General features: G+C 54.3%; 1 protein-coding gene across 1 annotated transcript in view; it reads left to right on the top strand.

Moving 5' to 3' along the window:
• The window catches only part of LOC123791218 (contactin-associated protein-like 4), a 133872-nt gene that overhangs the window by 34954 nt on the left and 73779 nt on the right, over positions 1 to 25139 (top strand). The window contains exon 3 of the mRNA XM_087865191.1: positions 10766 to 10959. Coding sequence (XP_087721317.1) covers positions 10766 to 10959 — 194 coding nt within the window. The remainder of the gene's footprint in view (positions 1 to 10765; positions 10960 to 25139) is intronic.

Genomic DNA, 25139 nt, shown 5'->3' with positions numbered 1-25139 from the left:
TCCACACCCAGCACAGGGCTCGATCTCACGACCCTCAGATCACGACCTGAGCTGAAATCAAGCGTCAGACACTTAACCGTTGGAGCCACCCAGGTGCCCCGAACTTCCTTCTGGATAGAGAACATACTCTGTATGATTCGACCTCTTTCAAGATCATTGAAATGTGTTTTATGGACACAGCATAGTCCACCTTGTAAATGTTCTGCGTGCAGTTGGAAGGAACTGTGCTCCGCTTTGCTGGGTGGAATGTTCTGGAAATGAAAATTGGGTCAGTTACCTGACAGCATCGTTCACTCCCCATGGACTCCCTGATCTCTTCGTCTGCTTGTTCTGTTCCATCCCTGCTGGGTGCCTGACCGACGGAAAGTGGACAATAACCCAGCCATTCTGCTGTGTGTGCAGCTGGGTCCCAGCCTCTGCCGGAGACAGATTCCTGCTTACGACTCACTTATGAAGAAAACGCCGTGGGCGCCCGCGCTCCTCCGGGCTGGTGCGGATCCGGAGGCCCCCGTCGGTGCCCCTCTTACTGCGGCTTCTCTGATGGCTCTCTCCTTCTGAGCCTTGCGCGCCCCTGCTCCAGGGCGCCTGCCGCCTTCCCATCTGCACCCACTGCCTTCATGTCCACACGGGCTTTGCGATTTCAGAGCTGTGGAAGCCCGCGTGCAGGGACACACACGCGCGAGGCGTTGTTCTCCCAGGTGCCCTCCAGCTTGCAGGGCCGTCTGAAGCAGCGGGTGTGTGTGCACGTGAAGCTGAGGCTGACTTGGGCAGGAAGCCTTCCCAGGGCCGTCGGAGATCAGAAGGACAGTGGGCCTTAGGGGCCCGACGTGCCTTTACAGGCCGGGCGTGGGCTGCCTCTGTCCGGTGTCCTTTGACAAAGGTGCTTGCAGCTACAGGGCCCAGCGGGTGGGGTCCCACCGGATGCCGCAGCTCCCCGCACCCTGCCTTGTCGGGAACGCGTGTCTGGAACACTGACCTCCATCCACTTCCCATCTCGGCCGGTGTCCAGCTTGTCCAGCTTTCCCCTGGGGGCATGGAAACTGGCAGTGCCCCGGCGTTCTGAGGGGTGGAGACCTCACGCCCTGGAGACAGTGGGGGAGTTTCTGAACATGCAGCAAAGTCTCTGGGAGAGAGGAAGAGAGGCTTGTAAACCCTACTGTCCGACTGCGTCCTTCCGGGGGCGGGGGTCTTTGCCCCAGGAGGGGCCGGGGCTCACCGCAGAGGGACAGGAGCAGGCAGAGCTCAGCCCCTCCTGTGTGAGGGGCGTGGCAGCAGGAGAGCTGGGTCCAGGATGAGACACAGCCAGCGCGAGGACCGCACACACCACACAAGCACCCACCCCACCGCGATGGGGGCCTGAACGAAGACCCCGCCGCGTCGGTACTAACACCCGGCCTTTATCTGATGAGTTATAGAGCGCAGGAAACGTTCCAATCCTCTAAGTAAACCTCGGCCAGGCGTAAAGTCGCAGGGGAAACTGAGGCACAGGAGAGTCACGTGACATCTGGGGAGGAGCTGCTTCCTGACCCATCCCGGGCTGTCGGGTGCATTATAATTGGTGTGCAAGGCCAGACTCACCATCTTCTAACTGACCAGCATCAACTTCCAGTCCCTCGGAAATCAGGAATCTGGCGGTCCTGCTCGAGAGCCCCCGGACCCGCCATCCAGGTCTCTCAGGGGTCAGGAGAACTCAGTGAACACTGGCAGGCGCCTTCCCGCATTCCCACCGCTACTGGAGGTGCCGCTGGCCGAGTGCCCACGAGGAAAGGCCAGCAAGTCTGCAAGTGAGGGACCCTGCCCGCCCTGGGGACCCCTCCTCGGTCCCAGTCTCCCTCCTCCGTGGGCACTGTTTTCATTTTCATGCCTAGTTTTCTCTTACCTGGATTATCTTCCAGGCTGACGACGCATCCCTCTCTTCGGCTGCTCTCCTCGCTCAAACGACAGGGAGGAGAAGGCCCGGACGGACCTCTGCCCTTTGCGACCGTGGTTCTCCAGGGATGCTCCGCGGGCCATGGCGCAGGGCTCAACAGGACAGCAGGGAGTAAACCCTCCGCTCGGTGGGGGTCTGGCTAACCGCGGACCGTCCGGGGGAAAGCCGCTTTGGGTTCCTGGTGGGGCTGTTTCTAATGTTTTGGTTTTTTTTTTAAAGATTTCATTTATCCATTCGACAGAGATAGAGACAGCCAGCGAGAGAGGGAACACAAGCAGGGGGAGCGGGAGAGGAAGAAGCAGGCTTATAGCGGAGGAGCCTGATGTGGGGCTCGATCCCATAACGCCGGGATCACGCCCTGAGCCGAAGGCAGACGCTCAACCGCTGTGCCACCCAGGCGCCCCAGGGCTGTTTCTAATGTTGTACCGCCTCCCACCAAACCCCCGGATCGTGAGAATGCGGCAGCGGTTCACACGTTTCATGGATCCCCGGCACAGGCGGGAGGAGCCTCTCAAGCTGGAAACCGCGGGGCTCTGCGCCCCGGCCCCGGCCAGACGTCTGTCTCTGCCACAGACCACACGGTGTGGCCAGGCTGCCTGATGCTGGCGAGCAGAATTTTTCACTTCAGCTTTTCCCGGAAGAAACAAAATACAACGTTCTGCAGCATGAACTTGGTGAAGAAGAAATTAGAACTTTGAAGGCGTCATTCGAGGCTGGCACTCGAGTCTGCCCTCCGTGCACAGCAGAGGACGAGTGACTGGGAAAACCACTCCTGAAGGGCGCAGCCAGTCGCGGTGTGGTCATCGAGGGCAGTAAAGGAGAGACGCACCTGTCTGCACTGGAACGTGAGCAGGTGCTGCTCGCAGGTGTGCGGAGCTGGCTCCAGCCCTCCCATGCGCTGAGCAGAGAAGGCATCACATCTCTCCCTCGCCTCCAAACCCTGCTCCCCCGACACAGAGGCTTCCGGGGTCAGTCCACCCGCGGCCCGCACGCAGACGTCTGTGGGCCTCCGGCTTCTCGAGTCGCAAGTGTTCTGTCTGCTTATTGAGTTGTGGGAAAGGCAGGAACAGAAGCTCTGTTCCTGTGGTCAGCGTCTGACTGCTATGGGCAGAGCCCGTGTCCTGAGACGTCAGGCGTCTCACTGGGCACAGACGTCCTGCAGCTGTCGGCGACCCCCGTGGCGGGCGGGCGTCTGGGGTAATCCCGCCTCCAGCCCCGGGCCCCACTGAAGTCCTCACGGCTGGATGTGCCCCCCTTCGCCGACACCACCCCTCCACGGGAGGAGACCGCCCTGCTATCTTGAGTGCCTTAAAAATCCGGTTTCACGCATGTGATTCAGATTGTAGGAGCTCCTCTCGTTGCCGTGCCCAGAGGGGGTGAGTGGCCTGCGAGGCAGACGGCCTGGAGCCCATGTCCGGTCCACCTCGCCTGCCAGGGACGCTTCCCACATGCCATCCACACCACCTGCACATTCAAACCTCCAGAGGCACGGGCGTTTCTGCCAATCCCCCTCAAGCTCGCTTGGTGGGCAGTTTCTGGACCAAGAGCCCAAATCCGCCTGCAGCATTGCAGGGCAGGGTAGAGCAGGGAGGCTCCCAGGGGGCGGCCCTGGGGCTCAGACCCACCTGGTTTTCTCAGGGAAGGAGGATGAAGGGGCCGAGCTCCGGACGACCCCCCACACAGAGAGGCTCTGGGGTGACCAGCCTGAAGCCACCAGCAGGGAATGTTTCCCAAGGTCACTGTGCTGCACATATTCAGGAGGTGCTGGGGGCGTCCCCACCCACCGGGGTCCTTCCCATCGGCCGCAGGGGGCATCTGACCACCGGTGGGTCTCCCCGGGCCATGCACAGGGCTGGGGTCCTGGCATCAGGCAAACTGCCTGGGTCGTTGGCTCCAAAAACCATGTGGAAATTCAGTACTAAACTGTATACAGATTCAAAATGGGAGCAAAAGTACCCACCTGGAGGGACTGTGCCCCAGGTGCCTAAAATCGCAGGTGGGCGTCTGTCATTCAGCCTTCTCTGCACCTTCCTTCCCTTCCCAGCTCTGGAGCTGGTCCCCTCCTTCCTGCAGTCTTTCTCATTTACATTTAATTTGCACTTCCCTCCAAGACAAATAGGCAAGTAATTATAAAGCAAATGGATCGGCCAAACGCCAGTAGAGATGGTGGGGACGTGTGGTGACCGCTCAGGGACGGCATCCCGGACGCAGCGCGAAGGGGGACCAGGACCAGGGCCGTGGGCACCAAGGGCGCCCAAACCACCCTGTGTTTTGGGAAGGGCAGTTTGACTCATTCCAACTTCAAAAAACATGCGGGCAGAGTGGAGACTGGACTGGGAGCGCCCTGGGGGCGGGCAAGTTCCCCTCACCCGCCAGGCCTCCTCCTAAGTGTCTTGCCTGTTCCGTGGCCCAATCTTTTCTATTCCCCGTGTTTCCTCTGTCAGTGGCGTAAACCGTAGTTTCAGGACGGTCTCCAGCCTTATGGATGTTTAGATCTGTAACGTTCACAGCAGCCTGACTCCCAGCAGCCCCAGAGCGAAGCAGCCCAAACCCGACCGCCGAGTGGCCATCCATCACTGCAGGGAACGTTCTTCCTTTCTTCCATGAGTCACACCCCGTGTCTTCCTGTGCCGTGACAACAGGCCTGGACGGTTCTCGGGTTCCTGGTGGCCAGCTGAGTCCTGCCCTGGCGGTCACTCCCGTGATGGGGACAGCAGCCGCGGAGCCCCAGAGGGTCCTCTGCGCACTGAGCGTCACCAGCGGCTTTGCAGGTGTAAGGGCAGCACAAAGACACATCACGGGCAGGTTCCCCAGAGGCAGAGCCGAGGTCGCTGCGGGGGCAGTAGCTGACCTGGGGGCAGGTCCAGGATGCAGCGGGTGAGACCCGTGAGAATGTGTCCTCCTCCAGCTGCATGTTGCAGCAGCCTCGTGCACAGAGCGTCCTCAGGGCCGGCTAGGTGAGGATGCTGGGCTGTGGCCCCCCTCCCTGGCCGTGGCCCCGGAGCATTGACACCTGGCCCTGGGTGCCTCCCGCTGAAGGTCTGCTGGCTTGGCCACGAGCATCCAGGGACCAAAGGCCTTCGAAGCAGAAACACAGAGGTTCTGGAGACTCCAGCCAGCTCTCTCTCCATCCAGCAGGCAGGCTTTCCTTGGGCTGTCTCACAGCACTTCGGTACAGATAATTCACCTAAAAAATGAAGGAACGCTCCTTGGAAGGGCAGGCTCTCCAGCAGAGGTCCACAGGGGTGCCTGGATTAATCACGTGAACAGGACAGGCCTGTGATTCTCTGGGGACGGCTTCCACATCTGCGTGTCTCTAATGGAGCTTACCTGGTGCAGAAGTCAGCGTCCCCCGAGGCCGGGGCCACACTCTTCTTGGGGGGGGGTGTGCCAGCCCTCGTGGGGGCCGCCCAGGAGTCGGGAAGGGGCCTGGCATGGGTCCGTGGCTTGCTTTTGCGCTGCTCGCGGTCCCCAGACACCTTGATCCTCCCAGGAACTGGGTCCACTTTCCCTCTGGAATCGTCTGCAGACAAGTTCCGTTTTACAGCCAAGCCTAGTTGCCCAAATCGAACATTTTGGATTTTTTGCTAAAAAACATCTGGTGTTTTATTAAACCGGTGAGCGTCCTGCTCCTAAGCCCCCCTCCCCAGAGGCGTTGTACTGACCTGGGTGTGTCCACGGCCAACCCGCGGTTCCCGGGCAGGCACTGGTTTGTGTCTGCGTGTGGGGACGATGGCGGGGTTCCCTGACTGCGCATCCCGTTGGGCCCCCCCTACAGCATCATCCCCCCACAGCTCCACGCAGTGGGAAGAGCAGTTTCAGACGAGCAAGCCGCTATGCCCTCCTCGCCACGCGTGTGCTCACATGCACTTTTCAGTGGGTTCAGCGAGCATGCGGCCAGCCTCACGTGGAATCCCACCCTGCCCTGCGGTGGGCGCCCGAGCCCCCCGCCAGCAGTGCGTCGTCCTGGGGACCGAGAACTCGGGTGCTTCTGCTGTGGTGTCTTATCACTCTGAGTAGATCAGCCACAAACTGTTGGTGGGTTCGGCCGTGGATGGACCGTGGGATTACCTCAGGTGGTTGACACCAGAAATAAAGCTGACCCGGACGCCTGTTTGGAAGCTTCTGTGCCTGGGAGGGGACCTAATGTATTAGGTTTGTCTTTGTTATTTTTGAGTTGTAGGAGTTCTCTGTATCTTCTGGATAAAATTCTAAACAAAACAGACTAGAGACACTTGACTTCTAGGAGGAAACATTAGAGCACCCTATGCACTTGGGGTAGACGGTGATGCCTAAAATAGGACAGGAAGGAGCAATCACGACTTGGACTTCATCAGAATTAAAACTTTTCTCTTCGATGGTCGCCACTCACAAGGAGGAAAGCCAAGTCGAGGGCGTGGAGAATGACTCACCGTGCGCGTGTCTTGCAAGGAACTTGTTTGTCCAATGTGTAGAGAGCCGCTCTCGTTAGAACGTCGGTCTCCTGAGCGCCTGGCCACGTTCTTCTTGGACGTGTTGGCCACGTCCTGAGTCTCGGGATGGGTCCTCCTGCCGCTGGTCTGGCTGGGTGGCAGGGACGTGGTGTGCGTCCCCTTCCAGTTACCAGGAGGAAGGGGAGGGGATCTGAGATGAAGGCACAGTTTTCTACTCTGATGATGGTGATGTGGGCCTGGACCCTTCAATGGTGAGGACTGACTTGAGGGACACTTTGAGAGCCATCAATGTGGTTTCTCCCCAAACGTCCCCCCACCAGCGTCAGCATCCATCCACAGAGCTGCCCAGCTGCCTCCCCTGTGGTGTGTGCCCAACGGGATTCTCTCCTTGGGGAGTCGCCCCTGGGAATTCTCCCCTGAGGAAGAGCTGCCCCTTTCTCCTGAGCCGGTGTTTGCTTGATTGCTCATTTCTTTTTTTTTTTTTAAGATTTTATTTATTCCTTTGAGAGCGAAAGAGAGAGAGTACAGTGGGGTGAGGGGCAGAGGGAGAAGCAGGCCCCCCGCTGAACGGAGAGCTTGATGCAGGACTTGATCCCAAGACCTCGAGATCACGACCTGAGCCGAATGCAGACGCTTCACCGACTGAGCCGCGCAGGCGCCCCGCTCATTCCTTTTCACCAGTATAGACTCGCGGACGTTCGCACTCCGAGGCGTAAAACACGTTTGTTTCTTAGTTCACTGCTCAGTTGTCCTAGAGTTGGGCAACTCAGGTCGGGTCTTCCGTTCTTTCCACAAGGCTCCCTTCTCTGAGCACTTCCTACATTTCGGTGCACAAGATGCTGTAAGTGCATCTTGTGTTCTTTACGGGGTCAACCACTTCTCAAGGACCCCAGATCACTGCGCAGGAGAACGCGGTGCAGAAGCTCAGGGCCGGTGTGGGTTGTGGCTACCGGTGCCATCGGTACCGTCAGACCTGCACCCTGTGCCTTGAGATGCTAAGCCCTGTGGGCACACGTATGTGCAGCTCTGTATCCTTTTACACCCACATTAAACCCCCAGTGTTTACCCGTCCTCTGTAATATCTTGACTAATTGGCTCAGGTCTAGTTCACATGCAGGGTAGCTCCAGGGTTGCAAACTCGCAGGCCTCGGTGGACTGCCCGACTTAGGCGGGTCTAGGTTCTCACTGGCCCTGGACCCTGGATGCGCGATGCTCCCCCGACCGCCAGGGGGTGCTGCCCGTCTGGGAACTGGCCAGGCTCGCGTTGGCCTTGAATTACACTCAGGCTCCTTCCCGTCCTGGCTGGTTTCCGTTGCTTATTTCCGGGGTAGCTGGAGGGATGTGGACCGTCCCCTCGGTTGCTACAGTCAGGGCCGTAAAAAGCAGCGTGCCACCCCCTCCGCACCTGCCCAGCCCCCTGCCTTGTGCTCCCCGCCCTCGGCCGGTCTCTACAGCTGCTGGCGCACCCTCCCCGTTAATCTGCAGGAAAGACAGATGGCAACCCCCTGTCCTTCTCCGCGGAGTAGATGCAACTGGGTTCACGCATCCAGGTGACCGTGGGTCCTGGAGACCCGTCCGCGTCCAAGCTCGGGCCTGTCCTGCGCCGCACCGTGCTTCACGTGCCCGCTTTCCTGTGCGCCCGCGGCGGCTGGTACGTCGGTTGGCATTCTGTCTGTGCACCCCTGTTTTGACTTGTTCTGGGTTGGTTTCTGTTTTTGTCGTGCATTTAAAAGATTAGCGGTCAGATGCATCCGTCTCCCCAGTGTGGCCTCCGGAGTTTGCGTCACAGTGAGAAGAGCGCTGTCTGCACCGTGGCAAAGAGGACTGTGCCCTTTCCTCTGGCGTCTCTGCAGCTGCACACTCACCCGGATCCCTGACCCACCGGGAGGTCGCGCTGTGAACGTGTAAAACGCGGATTTAGCCTCCCCGCCTTCCCACTGGCTGCCCCGTTGTCTCAGGGCCACTTAGCAAGGTGTCCGTCCTCACCCCAGGGCTTCGAGACCCCGCCTCCGTCACACTGAATTTGCACATGTCTTCGGGTCTGTTTCTGGATTTTTCCCACAATCCACGCTGTTGTCATTGCCGGGCTCTGCAGCGACTCTCGCGGTCCTTTGCCTGCTTCCCCTAACCACCTCCACTTCTCAGATCCTTTATTCATTCATTCATTTGGTTGTTCTCGTGCTCTGGGATGTTTGGGCCTTCTGAGACGGCCTTTACTACATTTCCACCTCAGTCTGTTCTCCCCTGGACACTGTGTAGTTTATTCTCTCTTTAACTGATTTTGAAACAGTTTTGGGTTTGCAGTAACACAGAGTGGGAAGGACTGGGAGTCCCCATGCGCCACACCCTCCTACTCCCACACACGGAGTCCCCACGGCTGTGAACACCTCCCGGTAGCACAGTGGTGCGGCCCGCGCACTGCAATCAATGAGCCAATACTGATGTGCTGGTTACCTAGAGCTCAGAGTCCACGTCGGGCTCATCCTTGGTGTTGTGCATCTTGGGTTTTACCAAATACATTTGTATCCACCATAACATACCATACACATGGTTTCACTGACCTAAATATCCTTTGTGCTCATCTTCCCTGGCCGCCCCCAGCTCCTCCCCACCTTTCTCTAGACCCCCAGCCCCTGCTCACCCTCCCCGGACCCCCAGCCCCTGCTCACCCTCCCCGGGCCCCCAGCCCCTGCTCACCCTCCCCGGGCCCCCAGCCCCCGGCAACCACTGATCTTCTACTGTCTCCCTGGTTCTGCCTTTTCCAGACGTCGAGTTGGGGTCACACAGTGTGCAGACTTTTCAGACGGGCTTCTGTCACTCAGTAAAATGCATTTAAGTTTCCTCCATGTCTTTTTGTGACTTGATGGCTCATTTCTTTTTATCGCAGAAGAACATTCCACTGCCTGGATGGACCACAGTTTATTAACCCTTGATGCTGAAGGGTACCTTGTTTGCTTCCAGTGTTTGTCAATCGGAAACGACGGTGCTCTAAATATTTGTCTGCAATACTTGGGTAAACACCGGGGATCAGAACTCCTGAATCCCATGGTGAAAGTGTATTTGTTCTGTGAGAACCCGCCAGGCCGTCTTCCCTCCTGCGTCCCCCAGCAGTGAGTCCTCGCCGGCACTTGGCGCTGTCAGGGCTCTGGATTGGGGCCTTCCTAATAGTCACGGTATTTATTCTCTATTTTAAAGATAACTTTGTCTTTTTCTTCCATTTGCTTCCTGTTTTTTCTCATTACTCCGTGTTTGGCCCATTGCTGTTCGTAACTCCGAGCTTGTGATTCAAGGTGGTATTTCGGACTCTCAAAGGCTTGTCTGAGGGGCTTATTTTCCGTGGTTTCCTTTTGCTTCATCGCTGTTTTTAGGACGTAGGGATGTTCTTCAATTACTTTTTGAGAGTATTTGTTTCCTGATTTTCTCAGTGACTCTGCCTGTGTTTTACTCTCACTGGTTTGGTGATACCAGATTCTTCCAGCTTATGGGCGTCCAGTCCCCACCTCTGTAATCCCAGCTGACCAGCACTCGCTGTCCACTGTTGGTGTCTGCTGTGCACATGGGAGAAGGGCTGGGGGTCCTATGGGACTGCAGCCCTCCACACTTTCCAAGCCTGGGTCTGTCCCTTCATGGAGGGAGCTTGAGGTGGACTCCCCCTTCCAGTCGCACTCCTGTCCCCTCTCCTGGACTCTGCAGCACCCCTAGGAGGTCCCTGCTCCGTCCCCCTGGTTCTCTGTTCAGGGCTGGGGTCACAGGGGGCATTGGTCCCATGCCGGGTGGCTGCCCTTTCTCCTCTGGTCCTCATTTGTCCTCTGTCTCCCTGCAGTGGGGGTGCACTTTGCTGCATGAACCCCTCCTCACCTTGGGGGTGGGGTTTGCTGTTGTCATCCCACCCCAGATGGCCTCGCCATCCACCGGCACCTTCTCCCATCTCTGAGCTCCTGTCTCTGCTTTGGATGCCCATGTCACTGAGTCTGGGGCTCCCCATGGCAGGCCACGTCCCGAGGGCCCTGCATCACCAGAGTGGGACACTGGACCCCGGAGGTGGGACATCCGGACAGACGTCCAGCTCTGCCATGAGCTAGACGCTCCCTGCACACCCCAACACGGGGCCCAGAGGACACTGGTTCGGAGGCCAACGGGCTCCACGGGGTGTCCCCCCAGCGCCGAGCACCTGGTGCCCGTGTGAGGCAGCCACACGCCCCAGGAGCAGGAGAGCACCGACTGCAGTGTTCACCGCGCGTAACGGTGCTCACGGTCAGGAGGTCCCGGCTTCCGGGCTTCGGAGACACAGCCTTCCCGAAGCCGCAGAGGCTTACGCCCTGTGCCATTTTTGCCGCTTGAAGATGCATTTTAATGTTTCCTGCTCTCACTATGTTCCTCCTGTCTCCTTTTCCTCGCCAAGGAGCCGGGGGCTGGACACCACGCGTGTCAAACAGGGACCAGTGGCTGCAGATCGACCTCGGGGACAGGGTGGCGATCACCGCCGTGGCCACGCAGGGCGGGTACGGGAGCTCCGACTGGGTCACCAGCTACGTCCTGATGTTCAGCGACAGTGGCAGGAACTGGAAGCTGTACCGGCACGAGGAGAGCATCGCGGTAGGTCCTTTCACGCGACTCGACCTCCAGGGGCCCCCAGAGCACCTTCCCTCCTCCCGGGCCAGGGTCTCAGATCCACCAGGGAAGCAAACCATTTCCAGATACGTGACACATGAAAATCCGTGGGCGTCGAGCAGCGAAGGGGTTCTCTAGCATGGGAACAACTGAGCAGAATCCTCCTGCTTGGTTACGAGGGGGTAACATCACTGATAACCCCGCCCATGCCTTGCATGACCTCGTGGGAGTGGCGAGGTCACCGTGCGTTCCTCACGAGCACAGGAAGTGGCTCTTGCCCCTCCTCCCTGACCCGGGGCTCCTGAGGACACGAGCTGAATGACCTTCAGGCGGCATTTGCAGAAACTGCCGCACGAGGTCTGTAGGGCCTGCCCTGGATCCCAGCCACGGTCAGCGGCAAATTGTTTTGTCTGTGCAACTTTCGTGACCATTGGAACGTTTACCGCAGACCGTGTCCCTTGTACTGTGTAATTATCGAGGCAGAGTTTGTGCAACCGCGGTTCTGACCCGGCCGTGAAGTGGCGGGAGTGTGGGCCAGTAGAGACGGTCCAGGACCCGGTTCACGCAAAATCAGCAGCGACAGGGAAGCTGCAGACGATTGAAAGGAAGTGTTGAAGGCCTAGCTCAGGGACACGTCAGGTGGGAAGACGCCGTTCTTTCTCACGTCAACGCAGAGAAGGTTGGTTTGGGCTCACGCAGGCCCGGGTGCCCCGGCCGACCTGCGACGTCCACACCCTCTTTCTCTACCCAAGTCTGCACCTGCTTCTGCACCAGGGCTCGGCCACGTCTACTCCGCCTGTCTGAGATAAGCCGGTTCTGGGCACACCACCAGAGCTGCGCTGTGAGCCAGGAGACGGCGTGTCCACTGGGAGCTCGGGGCCACAGCACCCGGTTCTATTAGTATGACGCAGGTCAGCCCAGCCCCACAGACCAGGCTTCACGTGCAACACCAGTCAGAAGAGGACGAGGGAGACACTGTGAGGTCCTGTGTCCCAGGCCGAGGCCGGGTGACGGGGCAGCACCCCCACGCTGCTTGTCTCAGGGATCGGGGGCCTGACCCATCCCCCACAGTGACACTGAGATGGGCAGAGCGGGTGAGGCTGGGGGGGAATACCACAGACCGGTCTCTCTGTGGAGGCGGGAGCCCTCCCCAGCCTGCAGACGCACTTCTCACCGTTCTTTGAAGGCGGGAGTGAGACCTCTCTCTCCTCTCACAGGGGCCCTGCTGGGCCAGGGCTGCACCCTGTGACCTCAATCGACCTCCGTTAACTCCTAACCATCCCAGGTCCTGATGAGTCGGGCTGGGGGTTAGGGCCTCAGAATGTAAATTCTGGGAGGACGCGCCTTACCAGTACCATTTACCTTTTCCCAGCCATCACTGTGTGGGCCCCTCATTATGAAAGGTGCCTTTTACCCGTTGCTTTATTTATCTGTCAACTTCACCTGAAGTTTACCGTCTCACAGTTTCTAAGTGCACAGCTCAGCAGCACTGAGCACACTCGCACTCAGCACCGTCCCCACCGCCATCTCCAGAAGTTTCTCATCCTCCCAAACCAAAACTGTCCCCCTGAAACACGGACCCCGCAGCGCCTGGCACCCACCATTCTGCTTTCTGTCCCTATGAACCTGACAGCTCTACGTGTCCTGTGTAAGCGGAATACTGTGTAAGTGCTCTTTGTCTTCTGGTGACTGGCTTAATCGTGGAGCGTGATGTCCTCAGGGTTCAGCCATGCTGAAGCAGGTGTCAGAATTCACTTCCTTTTTAAGGCGGAGTCTGTTCCGTTGTGTGCGTCGACCCCATCCCGCTCATCCATTCATCTGTCAGTGAACACTTGCGCTCTCGGGGATAATGGCGCTCTGAACATGGGGGTGCGACTGTCTCATGAAGACCCTGCTTCCACTTCCTTTGGAAGTACCCAGAAGTGGGCTTGCTGGACCATGTGGCAGTTCTGTGTTTAAGTTTTGGGGACTCCCCAGACTGTTTTCCACAGTGGGTGTGCTATATTGCGTTCCTATCAACAGCGCACAAGGGTTCCAGTTTCTCCAGCCCTCGCGCACTTGCTCTCTGGTTTGGTTTGGCTTGGGAAGCAGCCGTCCTGCTGGCTGTGAGGTGGCATCTCGGGGGCTCTGATGTGCATCTCTGATGGTGAACATCTTTTCTGTGCTTGTTGGCGTATGTTTAGAGAAATGTCTGCTCAGAGCTCTCGTCGGTCGTCAATCAGGTTGTTTTGGTGTCGCTGAGGCGTGGGAGCTCGTTACGCATTCTGATATCAGCCCCTCTTCAGATACGTGATTTGCAAACATCTCCCCCATTCCACAGGTCGTCTTTTCACTCTGTGGATCGTGTCCTTTGATGAACAGAAGCTTTTAAGTTTGATATGGTCTTATTTGCTATTTTTATCGCCTTAATTCATGTTTAATCAGGACATAACAGGGTTATGCCAAAGTAATCTATCCTTAAAAATGTCAATAAAGGTGTAATTACTATTTTATATTCTAATCTGGGCATGTTTCCTGTTTAGCTTTCTTTTAACCTGAGCACTCTTGACTTTCACAGAAGTGAATCTCGCGAGTCGAGAATTACTGTTACACTCACTTAAAATAGAAAGTGAACACTGTTTCCAACACTGGCCTTCCCAGTTAGCTGCCTTTACAACAAATCGACATTTCATTAGAGTGTCTGCCCTTCCCGTAAGCACTTGCCTTAGGTAGGAGCTGTGAGGTCAGCACTAATTAACGTGTTCACTTCTATACCGAACATGTTAACGCTCTTGTTGATGAGAACTCCGTGCGTACGATGACCTCCGTTGTCATGTTTGTAGATCTCTGACTTCTTAAACTGTTTAGTGCCAGTGTCCCTGCTGTCCTGGCGACAGTTCCTCGTTCAGTCCCAGGGCTCGTGTGGGTCCAGTGGGCCGGGTTCACCCAAGCGTGTCTGCTGCTGGTGCTGCCCTCAGGCCGCGAGCCCCGGTCCAGCCATCCCTCAGGCAGGTCCAGTGGTGACAGCTCTGCTTTGTCCACAGGGGACCCATGAGCTCAGCTCCCCCCATGGCGGCCGGCCCCCAGCCCACCCCTCAGCCCGCCCCTGCCCAGCTGTCCCTGCCCCGCGGCCCCCACAGAACACGGCTCCCGTCGGCCAACGGACTTCAGTGTCTACACACGGGTGCCACCTGTGTCGTTTCGTCAATCTGAGAGTTCGCTGTGGGGTCAACCTCCAGTCTTAGAAAGAAGGCTCTTCCTGTCAGCTCCCCCTGCACTGCTCACCTGTCCAGGTGACCCCCTGGAGAGCCGGGCTCCCCGCTGTCTGCCGACCTCCCAGGGGCCATGCCCGTGAGAGCCCCTCTGTACTCTCTGCAGTGATCACCAGAGCCACGTGAGAGCCCACCAGAACTCCAGGTTAAAGGTCGCACACATGCATCTGAACCTGAGGCATGCGGTGTTCAGGATTCAGTGACCGTAAACCTTGGGGAGGACTTCCCTGTCGTGCAAGTCCTTCAGGGGACGGGCACACCCACCTGTCACATGCTGGCAACATACTTGAGGGAAAAGGAAATTCATTAAAGTAAATTTAAGTTTTAGCCCCAAACCAGTGCCCATTTAATAGATGCTTTTCTCAAGGATTACCTGCCAGTAGGTACTCAAACAGAATTCACCAGAATTAGTGAATCATTTGCAACTTTAATTTTCTTGGAGACCTTCCAAATATAGCAGGAAAATAAAATGGAAGGAGGACATCATCACGGAAGGGTGCGAGCTGTGGCGTCTAGAGACAGACACCACACGGCCTCCCAAGAAGACAGAGGAACAGCAGGCACCCTCTGCAGAGAGATGCTGGCGCCACATGTGGACGAGGGTGTGGGCTGCATCCACGAGGTTTCCTTAATTTCTCAAAGATCTGCAGTGCATTAAACTTCAGTCTTGTTTGTCTTTCATGTGTCTGCTTGAATCACTGCAAACTTCAGCGGCTCACGTGGAAGACATTCAAGATGCACTTTTACAAGAACGACAATGAGTCAATAATGTCGGAAGACTAGGTGGCCCACGTGTTGGTGAGACAGACCTCGGGGAACTTAACAAACAGAATAATGGCTCGTTGGGCCCAACTGGCCTGGGTTTCGAGTGGGGAGGGCGGCCCCTCGTCTGGGTTGGATCCGGGGCAGATCTGAGTAATCAGCAGTCACGTGGCTGATTCACGGGGTCTGTGTCCAACGCGGCTCTCGCATGACCCTGTTGTCAGAGCAAACACCGCCCTCCACTGGGTTGAAAGACCTCACAATGAGGAGCGGCCAGTGTGCCCGGGGACTCCACTCTGGAAGCAATGGGACGAGCTGCAGAACGTTCTGGAGGCGAGGGGCCTGGGCCACCTGGTTGGGAAGGACTTGTCATATTCTCCCATCTCTGAGACAGGCATGGAGCCGCGTGCCCACCCAAGCTAGAAACGGAGGCGGGTGCTACCTCCGGATGGTTTCCTTGAGGAAGGCGTTCAGCGGCACAGCGAGGGCAGCGCCCTGGAGACTGGAGAAGGCAGTGCCTCCTCCTGGGGATAGACTTGGACTGGGTCTCCCTCTGGCTAACAGCTTCTGGAAGAGGAAGACAGATTGAACACTAAGACTTCAGGGTTTGTCTGCACAGGCGTCCTGGTCCTGTGCTCTGAGGGGCTCCCTGAGCAGGACACAGCAAGGTCCATGGACCGGGGCCGCCACGGACCGGGGCCGCCACAGACCGGGGCACCAGCTTGTTGGGGACGCAGCATCTTGGGTCCCACCTCCTGCCACCTCACCAGCAGCCATGAGCCCCGGGCAGCTCCACGCACACCCAGGTCTGAGCACCGTCCCCCACGTGCTGTCCGTGGAGCAGCCCTAGCACAGGTCGGGGACAGAACCCACGCGGAGCACTTCAGAAGAGTGACGCTGATGCAGTGAGTCTAATAATAAAATAAAATCTGGGCTTATATTTTTTTGACACAGAGCAAGTTTGAGAGGTTGGGGTCCAGGAGTCAATCCTACTGCAGGAAATGTGAGGAAATCCCTAGACCTGCCTGCTGCTCTCAGGACTGTGGTGGTGGGTCAGGACCCGAGCAGCGTCCCATGCACCCCGAGAGCTTGCTCAGTGAGTGCAGACGGGGAGAAGGGAGAAGCCCCTCGTGAGGTCAAGGATGCGAGATGAGGGGCGCCTGGGTGGCTCAGTCGTTAAGCGTCTGCCTTCAGCTCAGGGCATGATCCCAGCATTCTGGGATCGTGCCCCACATCAGGCTCCTCTGCTGCTTCCTCTCCCACTCCCCCAGCTTGTCTCTCTTTCACTGGCTGTCTCTGTGTCAAATAAATAAATAAAATCTTAAAAAAAAAAAAAAAAAGGATGCGAGATGAAGAGGTTTCAGGTGGCCGGAGCAGGACACAGATTGCGGGGCTGCCACTCCCCGTGGCCGCTGCTCCCTGTGGCCTGCCAGCCACACTCTCAGAGCAAGGTGACCATGCCACCAGCAGTACGGACGGTGCCGATGCCTCCATGGAGTCAGCCCATTTTCCCCTTAGAGACTGTTAGGAAGAGATGGTCAACAGCTCATTCCCAGCATCATTTAATGAGCTCGAGATGTGTGCCATCTGAGAGCAAAGCTTGCCTCTGTTGCTGATGAATGATTCTCACCGTGCCTGTGGTAAAAAAAGTCTCCTTCCTCATGCCTGTGGGCTTAGACACAATGCCCTTTCCCACTTTACCAAATGCACGTTTGGACTGGGGAGCTGGTGAGGCCATTTCAAATGCTGACACCGAGATTTGAAACAAAAGGAAAACTACCCAGTAGGTAGTGCGTAAACTCTGTTACTCTTTGCTTCTGAAGCAAATGAATTGAGACGTGTAAAGACTTTCATCAGTATTAACTTGAAAAGATATCACTTAGTAAAAACATGGCCAAAACCACAGTAGAAAACTGGTATAGTTTTTAAAAATCTATTGCAAATATAGAGAATGTTTTTAGATTAACACAGTTACATCCTCAATGGATCTCAATGCTAGTAACACGTTTCTAAAATGTACTTAAAATTGCACCAAAAACCATAAGATACCCAGGAATAAACCTAACCAAAGAGGTAAAGGATCTGTACTCCAAAAACTATAGAACACCCGTGAAAGAAATTGAGAAAGACACAAAGAAATGGAAAAACGTTCCATGCTCATGGATTGGAAGAACAAATATAGTTAAAATGTCTATGCTACCCAGAGCAATCCACACATTAATGCAATCCCTATCAAAATACCATCGACATTTTTCACAGAGCTGGAACACACAATCCTAAAATTTCTGTGGAACCAGAAAAGACCCCAAATAGCCAAAGGAATGTGACAAAGCTGTGATCACCAAGACACCATGGTACTTGCACAAAAGCAGACAGGTAGATCACTGAACAGAACAGAGAACCCAGATATGGACCCTCAACTCTGTGGTCAACTGATCTCCGACAAATCAGGAAAGAACATCTAATGGAAAGAAGACAGTCTCTTCAACAAATGTGTTGGGAAAATTGGACAGCCACATGCAGAAGAATGAAACTGGACCGTTCTCTTACACCATACACATAGATAGACTTAAAATGGATGAAAGGCCTCAATGTGAGACAGGAATCCATCAAAATCCTAGAGGAGAACACAGGCAGCAACCTCTGTGACCTTGGCCGCAGCAACTTCTTGCTAGACACGTCTCCAAAGGCAAGGGAAACAAAAGCAAAAATGAACTTTTGGGACTTCATCAAGATAAAAACTTCTGCACAGCAAAGGAAACAGTCAACAAAACCAAAAGACAACCAACAGAATGGGAGAAGATATCTGCAAATATCAGATAAAGGGCAAGTATCCAAAATCTATAAAGAACTTATCAAACTCAACACCCAAAGAATAAGTAATCGAATCAAGAAATGGGCAGAAGACATGAACAGACATTTCTCCAAAGAAGACCAGCTTCTGATTCTATTGATTTTCTCAATTGATTTTCTGTTTTTTAATTTTTTTAGTGGTTGGCATAGAATTTACAATAGACTTCTACAACAAATCCAAGATGACTTTTAAATAACACTATACCACTTCGTGGATAGTGTGACTATTTTGTAATAACAAAATATCCCTAATTCTTCCCTCCCACCTCTTGAATTATTGCTGTCACTCATTTTACTTTTACATAAGCATATGCGTATACACATCTATATAAAACATAGGGTTAAGCATACATAATTGAATACATTGTTGATATTATTTTGAACAAACTTACCTGCTAGATTAATTAAGAAAAAGTTAAAGTTTTTATTTTACCTTCACTTAATCCTTCTCTGATGCTCTTCCTTTCTTCATGACCTATATTATCTCTTTGGGAACTTCTTTTAACATTTGCTTTAAGGCAGACCTGAAACGGGGGGTGTCTCCTGAGCCCCCACCCAGCTGGGGAGCGTCTGCCACTGGCCCAGCATCGGAGGTAAACTGCATCAGACTCTGAGTTTCTCAAGTTTCTGTTTCTCTAACAAGCTTCTCAGTTTGTTGTGCCGTTGTTCGACCTTGCGTAAATTCTTTAAACATGCTTTACCTTGTATCGACCTAGTCGTAAGAGTTGTGTTGAAGTCTTTGTCAATAAGATCCAGCTTCTGGATCCACATGGACACAGATTTCTTTAACCAGCTTTTCCCGATTATGAGCTGCACTTTCTCATTTCTCGTGTGTCTAACTTTCTCAGATCATCTATCGCAGCAACTTGGGATTCTTGTACTTACCGCCTGTACTGAGTCTGAAATCTGTTTCCTACGATGAGAAACACTGATATTGCTGTAGAATTTGTGTTGTGTTTGCTTTTTTATTTTCTGTTTTGAAGCCATAGCTAGTGGTCAGCCAGGGATCGGCAGAGGCGTGCTCGTGCGTGCCAGGCTGTGAGGGCTTCCGAGGTTGCTGATTGGGGCGTGTGCTCGCCGTTGGGGTGGTCCTCACATCTGCGGGACTTTGCTTCCTGCCGGCTCTGGTGGTCCCCATGCACAGCATAGTTGCACAGCAGCCCCCTTCAGTCTTCCTGGCTTCAGCACAGTATTTCCCACGGACAGGGAGACCTGGGGGCTCCTCAAGGTTGGGAGCTGTCTCACTTCCCACACTTGCTGTTAACTTTGGACAGTCTGCTGCGGGTCCATCACTTCAACCAGACCCCATCTTCAGGCTTGCTGACCGCTGGCCTTCCCATTTGCTGCTTGTATGGCCACTGCTAGGCCTGGGATCTTGCACTCCAAGTTGAGGGAGCCCCCTTGGCTGCATAGCTGCTGGTCTTCAGGGTTGACCCCCACCCCACCCTCGTGGCACCATGGATGAACTGGGATGGGAGTAGGACCAACCCTTGCAGGGACACCATAGAATTCTATTGTTCTCACACTTCGATTCTGTTGTTCCGTAGTTTCTTATAAGTAAATGCTTCTCAATTTATTGTGTGGCTTTTGGTGGTTTCCAGAGCATTTGGGTGGCTGTCCATGACTGTTCTGTCCAGTCTGATTCTCCATGTTAGCAGTGGTCCTGCCAAGCCCCTCGCTATGCCCTACTGGAAAAAAAAAAGTGATGTTTTAATCTTATTTCTACTTTCTAAATAACACGAATAGCAGCAAAGGAAAATGAAAGAGCAATATTCAGGATGCATGTTCCGAGGGCATACCTGGCGTGAGCCCTTCTGAGGCTCTGCCCTGAGGTGAGCTCACTCTTGGTGGAAGAAGGCTGTCTCCACCCATCAGCTGCTGTAACCGACACCCCCGGCTTCCTGCAGTTCTGGAGGCGAAGTCTGAGATCAGGCACTGGCAGGTTCAGGGCTGGTGAGGGCCCCAGCCCGGTTCTCGGTCAGCTGACTTCTCACCGTGTCCCCACATGCAGAAGCACAGGTCAGGGGCGCCTGGGTGGCACAGCGGTTAAGCATCTGCCTTCGGCTCAGGGCGTGATCCTGGCGTTGTGGGATCAAGCCCCACATCAGGCTCCTCCGCTGTGAGCCTGCTTCTTCCTCTCCCACTCCCCCTGCTTGTGTTCCCTCTCTCGCTGGCTGTCTCTATCTCTGTCGAATAAATAAATAAAATATTAAAAAAAGAAGCACAGGTCAGCCTCTGGGTCTCCTGTAGTACACACCATCGCCGTGGGGCTAGGATCCCAACACAAGAATTTGGGGAGACCAACCTTCAGTCTACAGCAGAGGGGAGGTTCCTCCGTCTCTTGCTTTAGCGATGTGAGCAATGCTGTGTGTCCTGGCCGTGAGTCAGGTGACCCCGCACATCTGCGACTGTTTCGAGCCGGTAAGGTGTGGCTCTCCGTAGCGTCATGACTGTCTAAGCCGGAGAACTGTGTGTCTCTGCAGTAAGAGAAGAAGCGCGGGTCCCCGTGGAGCAGCTCACGGTGGTGTCTGCACCGTGGATTCCGATTCAGACGGGAGTCTGCACGAGCAGTGTAGTAAGGGTTTACACCCGGGGAGGGTGGTCGTTGCAGTGCATTCAGCTCTCAATCACAGGTTGATAATTTCATAGGATTGTGAGTGTTTTAAGGCAAAAAGAACCACGTCTGGCTCATTCCCTGAGACAGAGTTTCAGGCTTCAGGGAAACAGGCAGGATCACTGTCCACCACGCTTCCCGGGTGGATGCTGGGAGCAGCCCAGACACGCTTCACTCTGACCAGACTGGTAGCAGGCGGAGGGTCCAGTCTCGGCCGAGGCACCTGGAGGACTGCAGCACTAGTGGGCAGGGCAATCTTCCACGTCCTCTCTGTCCGCCCACGTTTGACCGGCGGCTCCCTGGCCACGTGTGTGCAGGACCCGAGTCAGCAGGTCTGCGTGGGCTGGACTTCCGCAGTTCTAACTCCTGCTGGTGTTACGTCCCCGGTGCTCCCCCAGACCTGCTGAGTCCGAGTCCCCGGACACGGGAAGCGGTCAGCAGCCTCCCCAGGGATGCATACCGCCGAGGGGGTCTCACTTTCCCCAGTGAGCACGACAAGCCAGGGGCCTCGCCGAGCCCCTGCAGGCACCAGCCCCGCTCCCCGTGAGGGGTCCTGGCTGCTCTGGGCAGCCCGAGGGGGACCACAGAAAGGGTGTGGTGGTGATCTCCGGCAGGCGGGGCGGCTGAGCCTCCAGACAGCCAAGTCGGTGACAATAAAATTAGGGGAGGGTGAAGTGACGGGCATGGAGCCTCGTCTCTCAGTGTAGACAAGAATCATTCTCGCCTGCCCATACTCGTGTGTCCTGTGTGTTTTTCCACATGCGTATTCTCGAAACAGGACATTGTTATTTTCATGGGTGTGTTTTTCGTGTATCTTCAAGTGTATGCATATGGCAGTGCGCCATGTATTTTATCTCTTACGTGTTTACTGAGAGGTGCTGGAATGTTGCGTCAGCCACGACACCGCACACCCCCGGGTGCTCACCGCTCCGCTCTCCTGTCTGCTTGTGAGGGACGCCCACAGGGCTTCCCGTCCCCGAGGCTTCCAGCAACACTGGGGTCGCCTGTGTCTCGTGGCACTTGTACGCGAGTCCCTTCAGGTTTCTCCCCAGCAGCGGGAATGTGCGCTCCTGACGCAGACGCCTGGTTGCTCCTGGGAACGGCAGCGCCCCCTCCCTTCTCACACGATGCACAAAGGCTCCTGCGTCCCTGCAAACACCCACGTTTCACACCAATGTCCCCGTGTCTCCACTGGTCCTTTCCTGGTGCTGACGGTGCCCAGTGTCTTCACACGTGAGCTGGCTTTTAGGCTCCTCTTCTGTGTGGCCGCAGTCTTTCTGTGCTTGGCTCTAGAGTGAGTAGCAACATGGTCCCCTTGGCAGGACGGGCGTGAGCTTCAGACTCGAGGCCGTGGGAAAGAAGATAGTGTCTGGCTCCCAACGGCACAGTTATCTGTGTCATTCTTTTACTTCCCGAAAAAATGTCAAAGGGCCCTTCCAAGGCAGATGTAAGACCACCAGACCGGTCAGAGGATTGTAAGGGAGCTCCGGAGCTGGGTGGGGCCACAGAGAAGGGGATGACCCTGCCAGGAAGGAAGGCCAACAAAGGTCAGACCTTTGGGATAGGAGAGGGGAGCAAATGGAAAGAGAGGGATATATTCTGTTTTTGATATTTTGCGTACAACCTTTGAATTATATAAGTGTTGTAACCGCCATGAAATTATACAAAAGAGAAATTAGCAATAACCGGCAATGACCCTCCATCCCATCAACTGGGGGGTGAGGTGCTCCTTACCCACCTGCCCTACCTTTGACTTCCGACATCATCCGCGTACAGACTTACATTCCGTAATCCACCGGAGTAGCGTTTGAGCTGCTTCGTGATATCCCAGTGAGTGCTGACGCCAGGGTAACCCTATTTTTAATGCTTTGAATTGAGCTGATTCCGTATCTTCAAATAACAGATATTACACATATCAAACTAAGTCAGCACTAATCTTGCCAGTGTGCATGAGATGGTGCCTAATAATTGCATCTTGCTCAGAGCCCCTTGGAGGACATGGCTGTGTCCAGCATTATCACCAGAGATGCCTCAGTGGCCACCAGATGCCCACACAGGTCCCCAGGGCTACCCCTGCCCTTCCCCATGGTGAAGTGTGCCTTTGCCCACCAAAGTCCCCACCTCTGCTGGCCCCTGTGGAAGCCCCCCTTGCCCCTCCATCCTCCAGGGACCAATGATGGCTTTGCTGAAGCCCCAGCAGGTGCACCAGTCTGTGTGGGGCAGGCCAGGGCGGCAAGGCGATCGGACAGGCAGAAAGGAGAAGCCAGGACTCTGGTGAGCGTCCTTGTGGCCGTGCGTGCCCAGGGCCCCTGATGCACATTCACATCTCATAGGTTTAATCCAACTTCTCCCACATTTTCTCTAGCATTAAATGAGAGCGTGTAAAATCAGTTATTCACATCTCAGAGACTTAATCTACGTTTATCAAAATAAACCAGCAAAAACAACTTTGAATTGAATTCATTGTTCTAATTGAGTATCACTCTTATTTTCAAATTCAGTGTTTCCTGAATACACGTGTGCTTTAAATACAGGGGAAGCTTAGCTCTGAATCCTAAACGTAAAATGATAAGACCTAAGCAATTTCTGAAATACAATTGTTGTCAACCAGCTTCTTCCTGACAAGACACTCGGGGCTGTGACCACCCACCTGGACATGTGAACCCCAACCGGGAGTGGTGGCAGGCTGCGTTATCCCCGAGACCATCTGAACAACCCATGAGCAAAACGACCGATCCTTATTTGTTCTTAATTTCAAGTTCAACTGCATGAAAAAGAAAAGCTTCCCTAGACATCCAGAGTTCCAATATTCGGTTGTGCTGTTTAGATTTTACCAGCAGTTTAGCAAACAAAGGAAATCAGGTTTGACTGATCCTTAATATTGGTCATTAATTCCTGAATATATTATTTTGAAAACCATAATTGGCAGTGAGCAGACGAAAACCCCATGTTAGGGCACTGTTCTATGTCATCACAGAATGTGATCGTTTATTAAATAAGTCAGTTCTCATCATCGAATTTAAAAATGGTTGTGAAGCTTTTATTTTTTTATTTAAATTCATTAATTATCATAGAGTGTATTATTATTTTCAGAGGTAGATTTCGGTGATTCATCAGTTGCGTATAACACCCAGTGCTCGTCACATCACATGTCCCCCTTAATGCCCATCCCCCAATTACCCCATCCTCTCACCCCCTCCCCTCCAGCAACCTTCACTTTGTTTCCTATGATTAAGAGTCTCTTATGGTTTGTCTCCCTCTGATTTCGTCTTGTTTTATTTTTCCCTCCCTTCCTCTATGATTCTCTGTTTTTTTCCCTTAAATTCCACATATGAGTGAGATCATATGATCACTGTCTTTCTCTGATTGACTTATTTCACTGAGCATAATACCCTCTAGATCCATCCATATTGTTGCAAATGGCAAGATTTCATCCTTTTGGATGGCTGAGTAATATTCCATTGTGTGTGTGTTTTTAAAGCTGCCAGGCTTTATCTGCATGACAGCAAATCGATTCTGATGGCAGCACTGAGGTCCCACGACCCTGGGACTGGCGGGAGACGGCCGTGCACAGCGGTGAGGTGTCAGTGGGCTCAGTGCCTCGGCATTCCATGACCCAAAGCAACTCCCCAGGTCAGGTGTCTGCTAGGAGCTGAGTGCTGGAATTCCTCCATCTGCCTACACCATCTGTGGTTCCAAATCCCAGTGCCGACCACTGCGCTCCAGCCGTTCTGCCTCGCCCATGACTGCATCACGGAATCGGGGTCTGACTTCTGAAGGCTTGCCACAGGCAGTGTATTTTCAAAGAAGAAACGTGTTCTTGTGATAGCTGTAAACTGCCTTGCCGATTTGAGGGAATAAAGCAAGAATAGGTCTCTCTCTCCTTGCATTCACGTTACATTCATGAGGGTCCGGGTCCATTTTGGAAGATTCAAGCCCAGCTTGAATATGTGGTAGATTAGACTACATGTTGGTTTTTATGAAACATTAATTTAGCCCAAGAGCTAAAACCATCATACTAATGAGTCCTGAACACTCTGTCACCTGCTTCCTCTAAACAGTCCACTCAGCTTCCTGACCGGTAACAGCCAGGGGTGTGATAGTTCAGGAAACAGCGCTGGTTACATAGAATTTACAAAGCGCGATTCCTTAGAATTCAAATAAGCGAGACTTGCATTTTCCAAGGTATCTGAATATACTTTAAAACATGCAAATACACTTAGTATTTATTTTGCTAAGACGTGTCAGGAGATTTTTAAAAATAGCCTATTTGTCTGCTGCTTCTCATGAAATATTAAAGCAAATGAGACAGCGTCCAGAACCTGGGTCCCAAAGGACCCCGGGCTCCCCGGCGGGCAGCTCGCGTCGGCAGGGAGGAGGGCTGGCTGCTCCCGGCATCGGGGAATGCCGTTTCTCTTGTGCAAATTTGCACAGTTTGAGCAAAGGGCAACAGTGTTAATGGATTACATAGGAGCCGTTAACGCACTCTCCTCTTGAATGAAGAGAAAGGGGGGCACAAAAAGACACGTCTAAACAGAACATTTTCCAGACCCAATGTGATTATCGGTTCAGGCAAAGATCACAGATGGGCCTAAACCATCACATGAGACGTTGGCTGAAAAGGACATTCCCGTGCATCCCAGGAGTCAGACCAGCTAACCGGCAGAGCGCACGAAGAAAACTTG

The sequence above is a fragment of the Ursus americanus genome, chromosome 1 (assembly GCF_024610735.1).
Source record: "Ursus americanus isolate L20-20 chromosome 1, mUrsAme1.1.p, whole genome shotgun sequence".
NCBI lineage: Eukaryota > Metazoa > Chordata > Mammalia > Carnivora > Ursidae > Ursus > Ursus americanus.
This window is presented reverse-complemented; position numbering and strand designations above follow the sequence as displayed.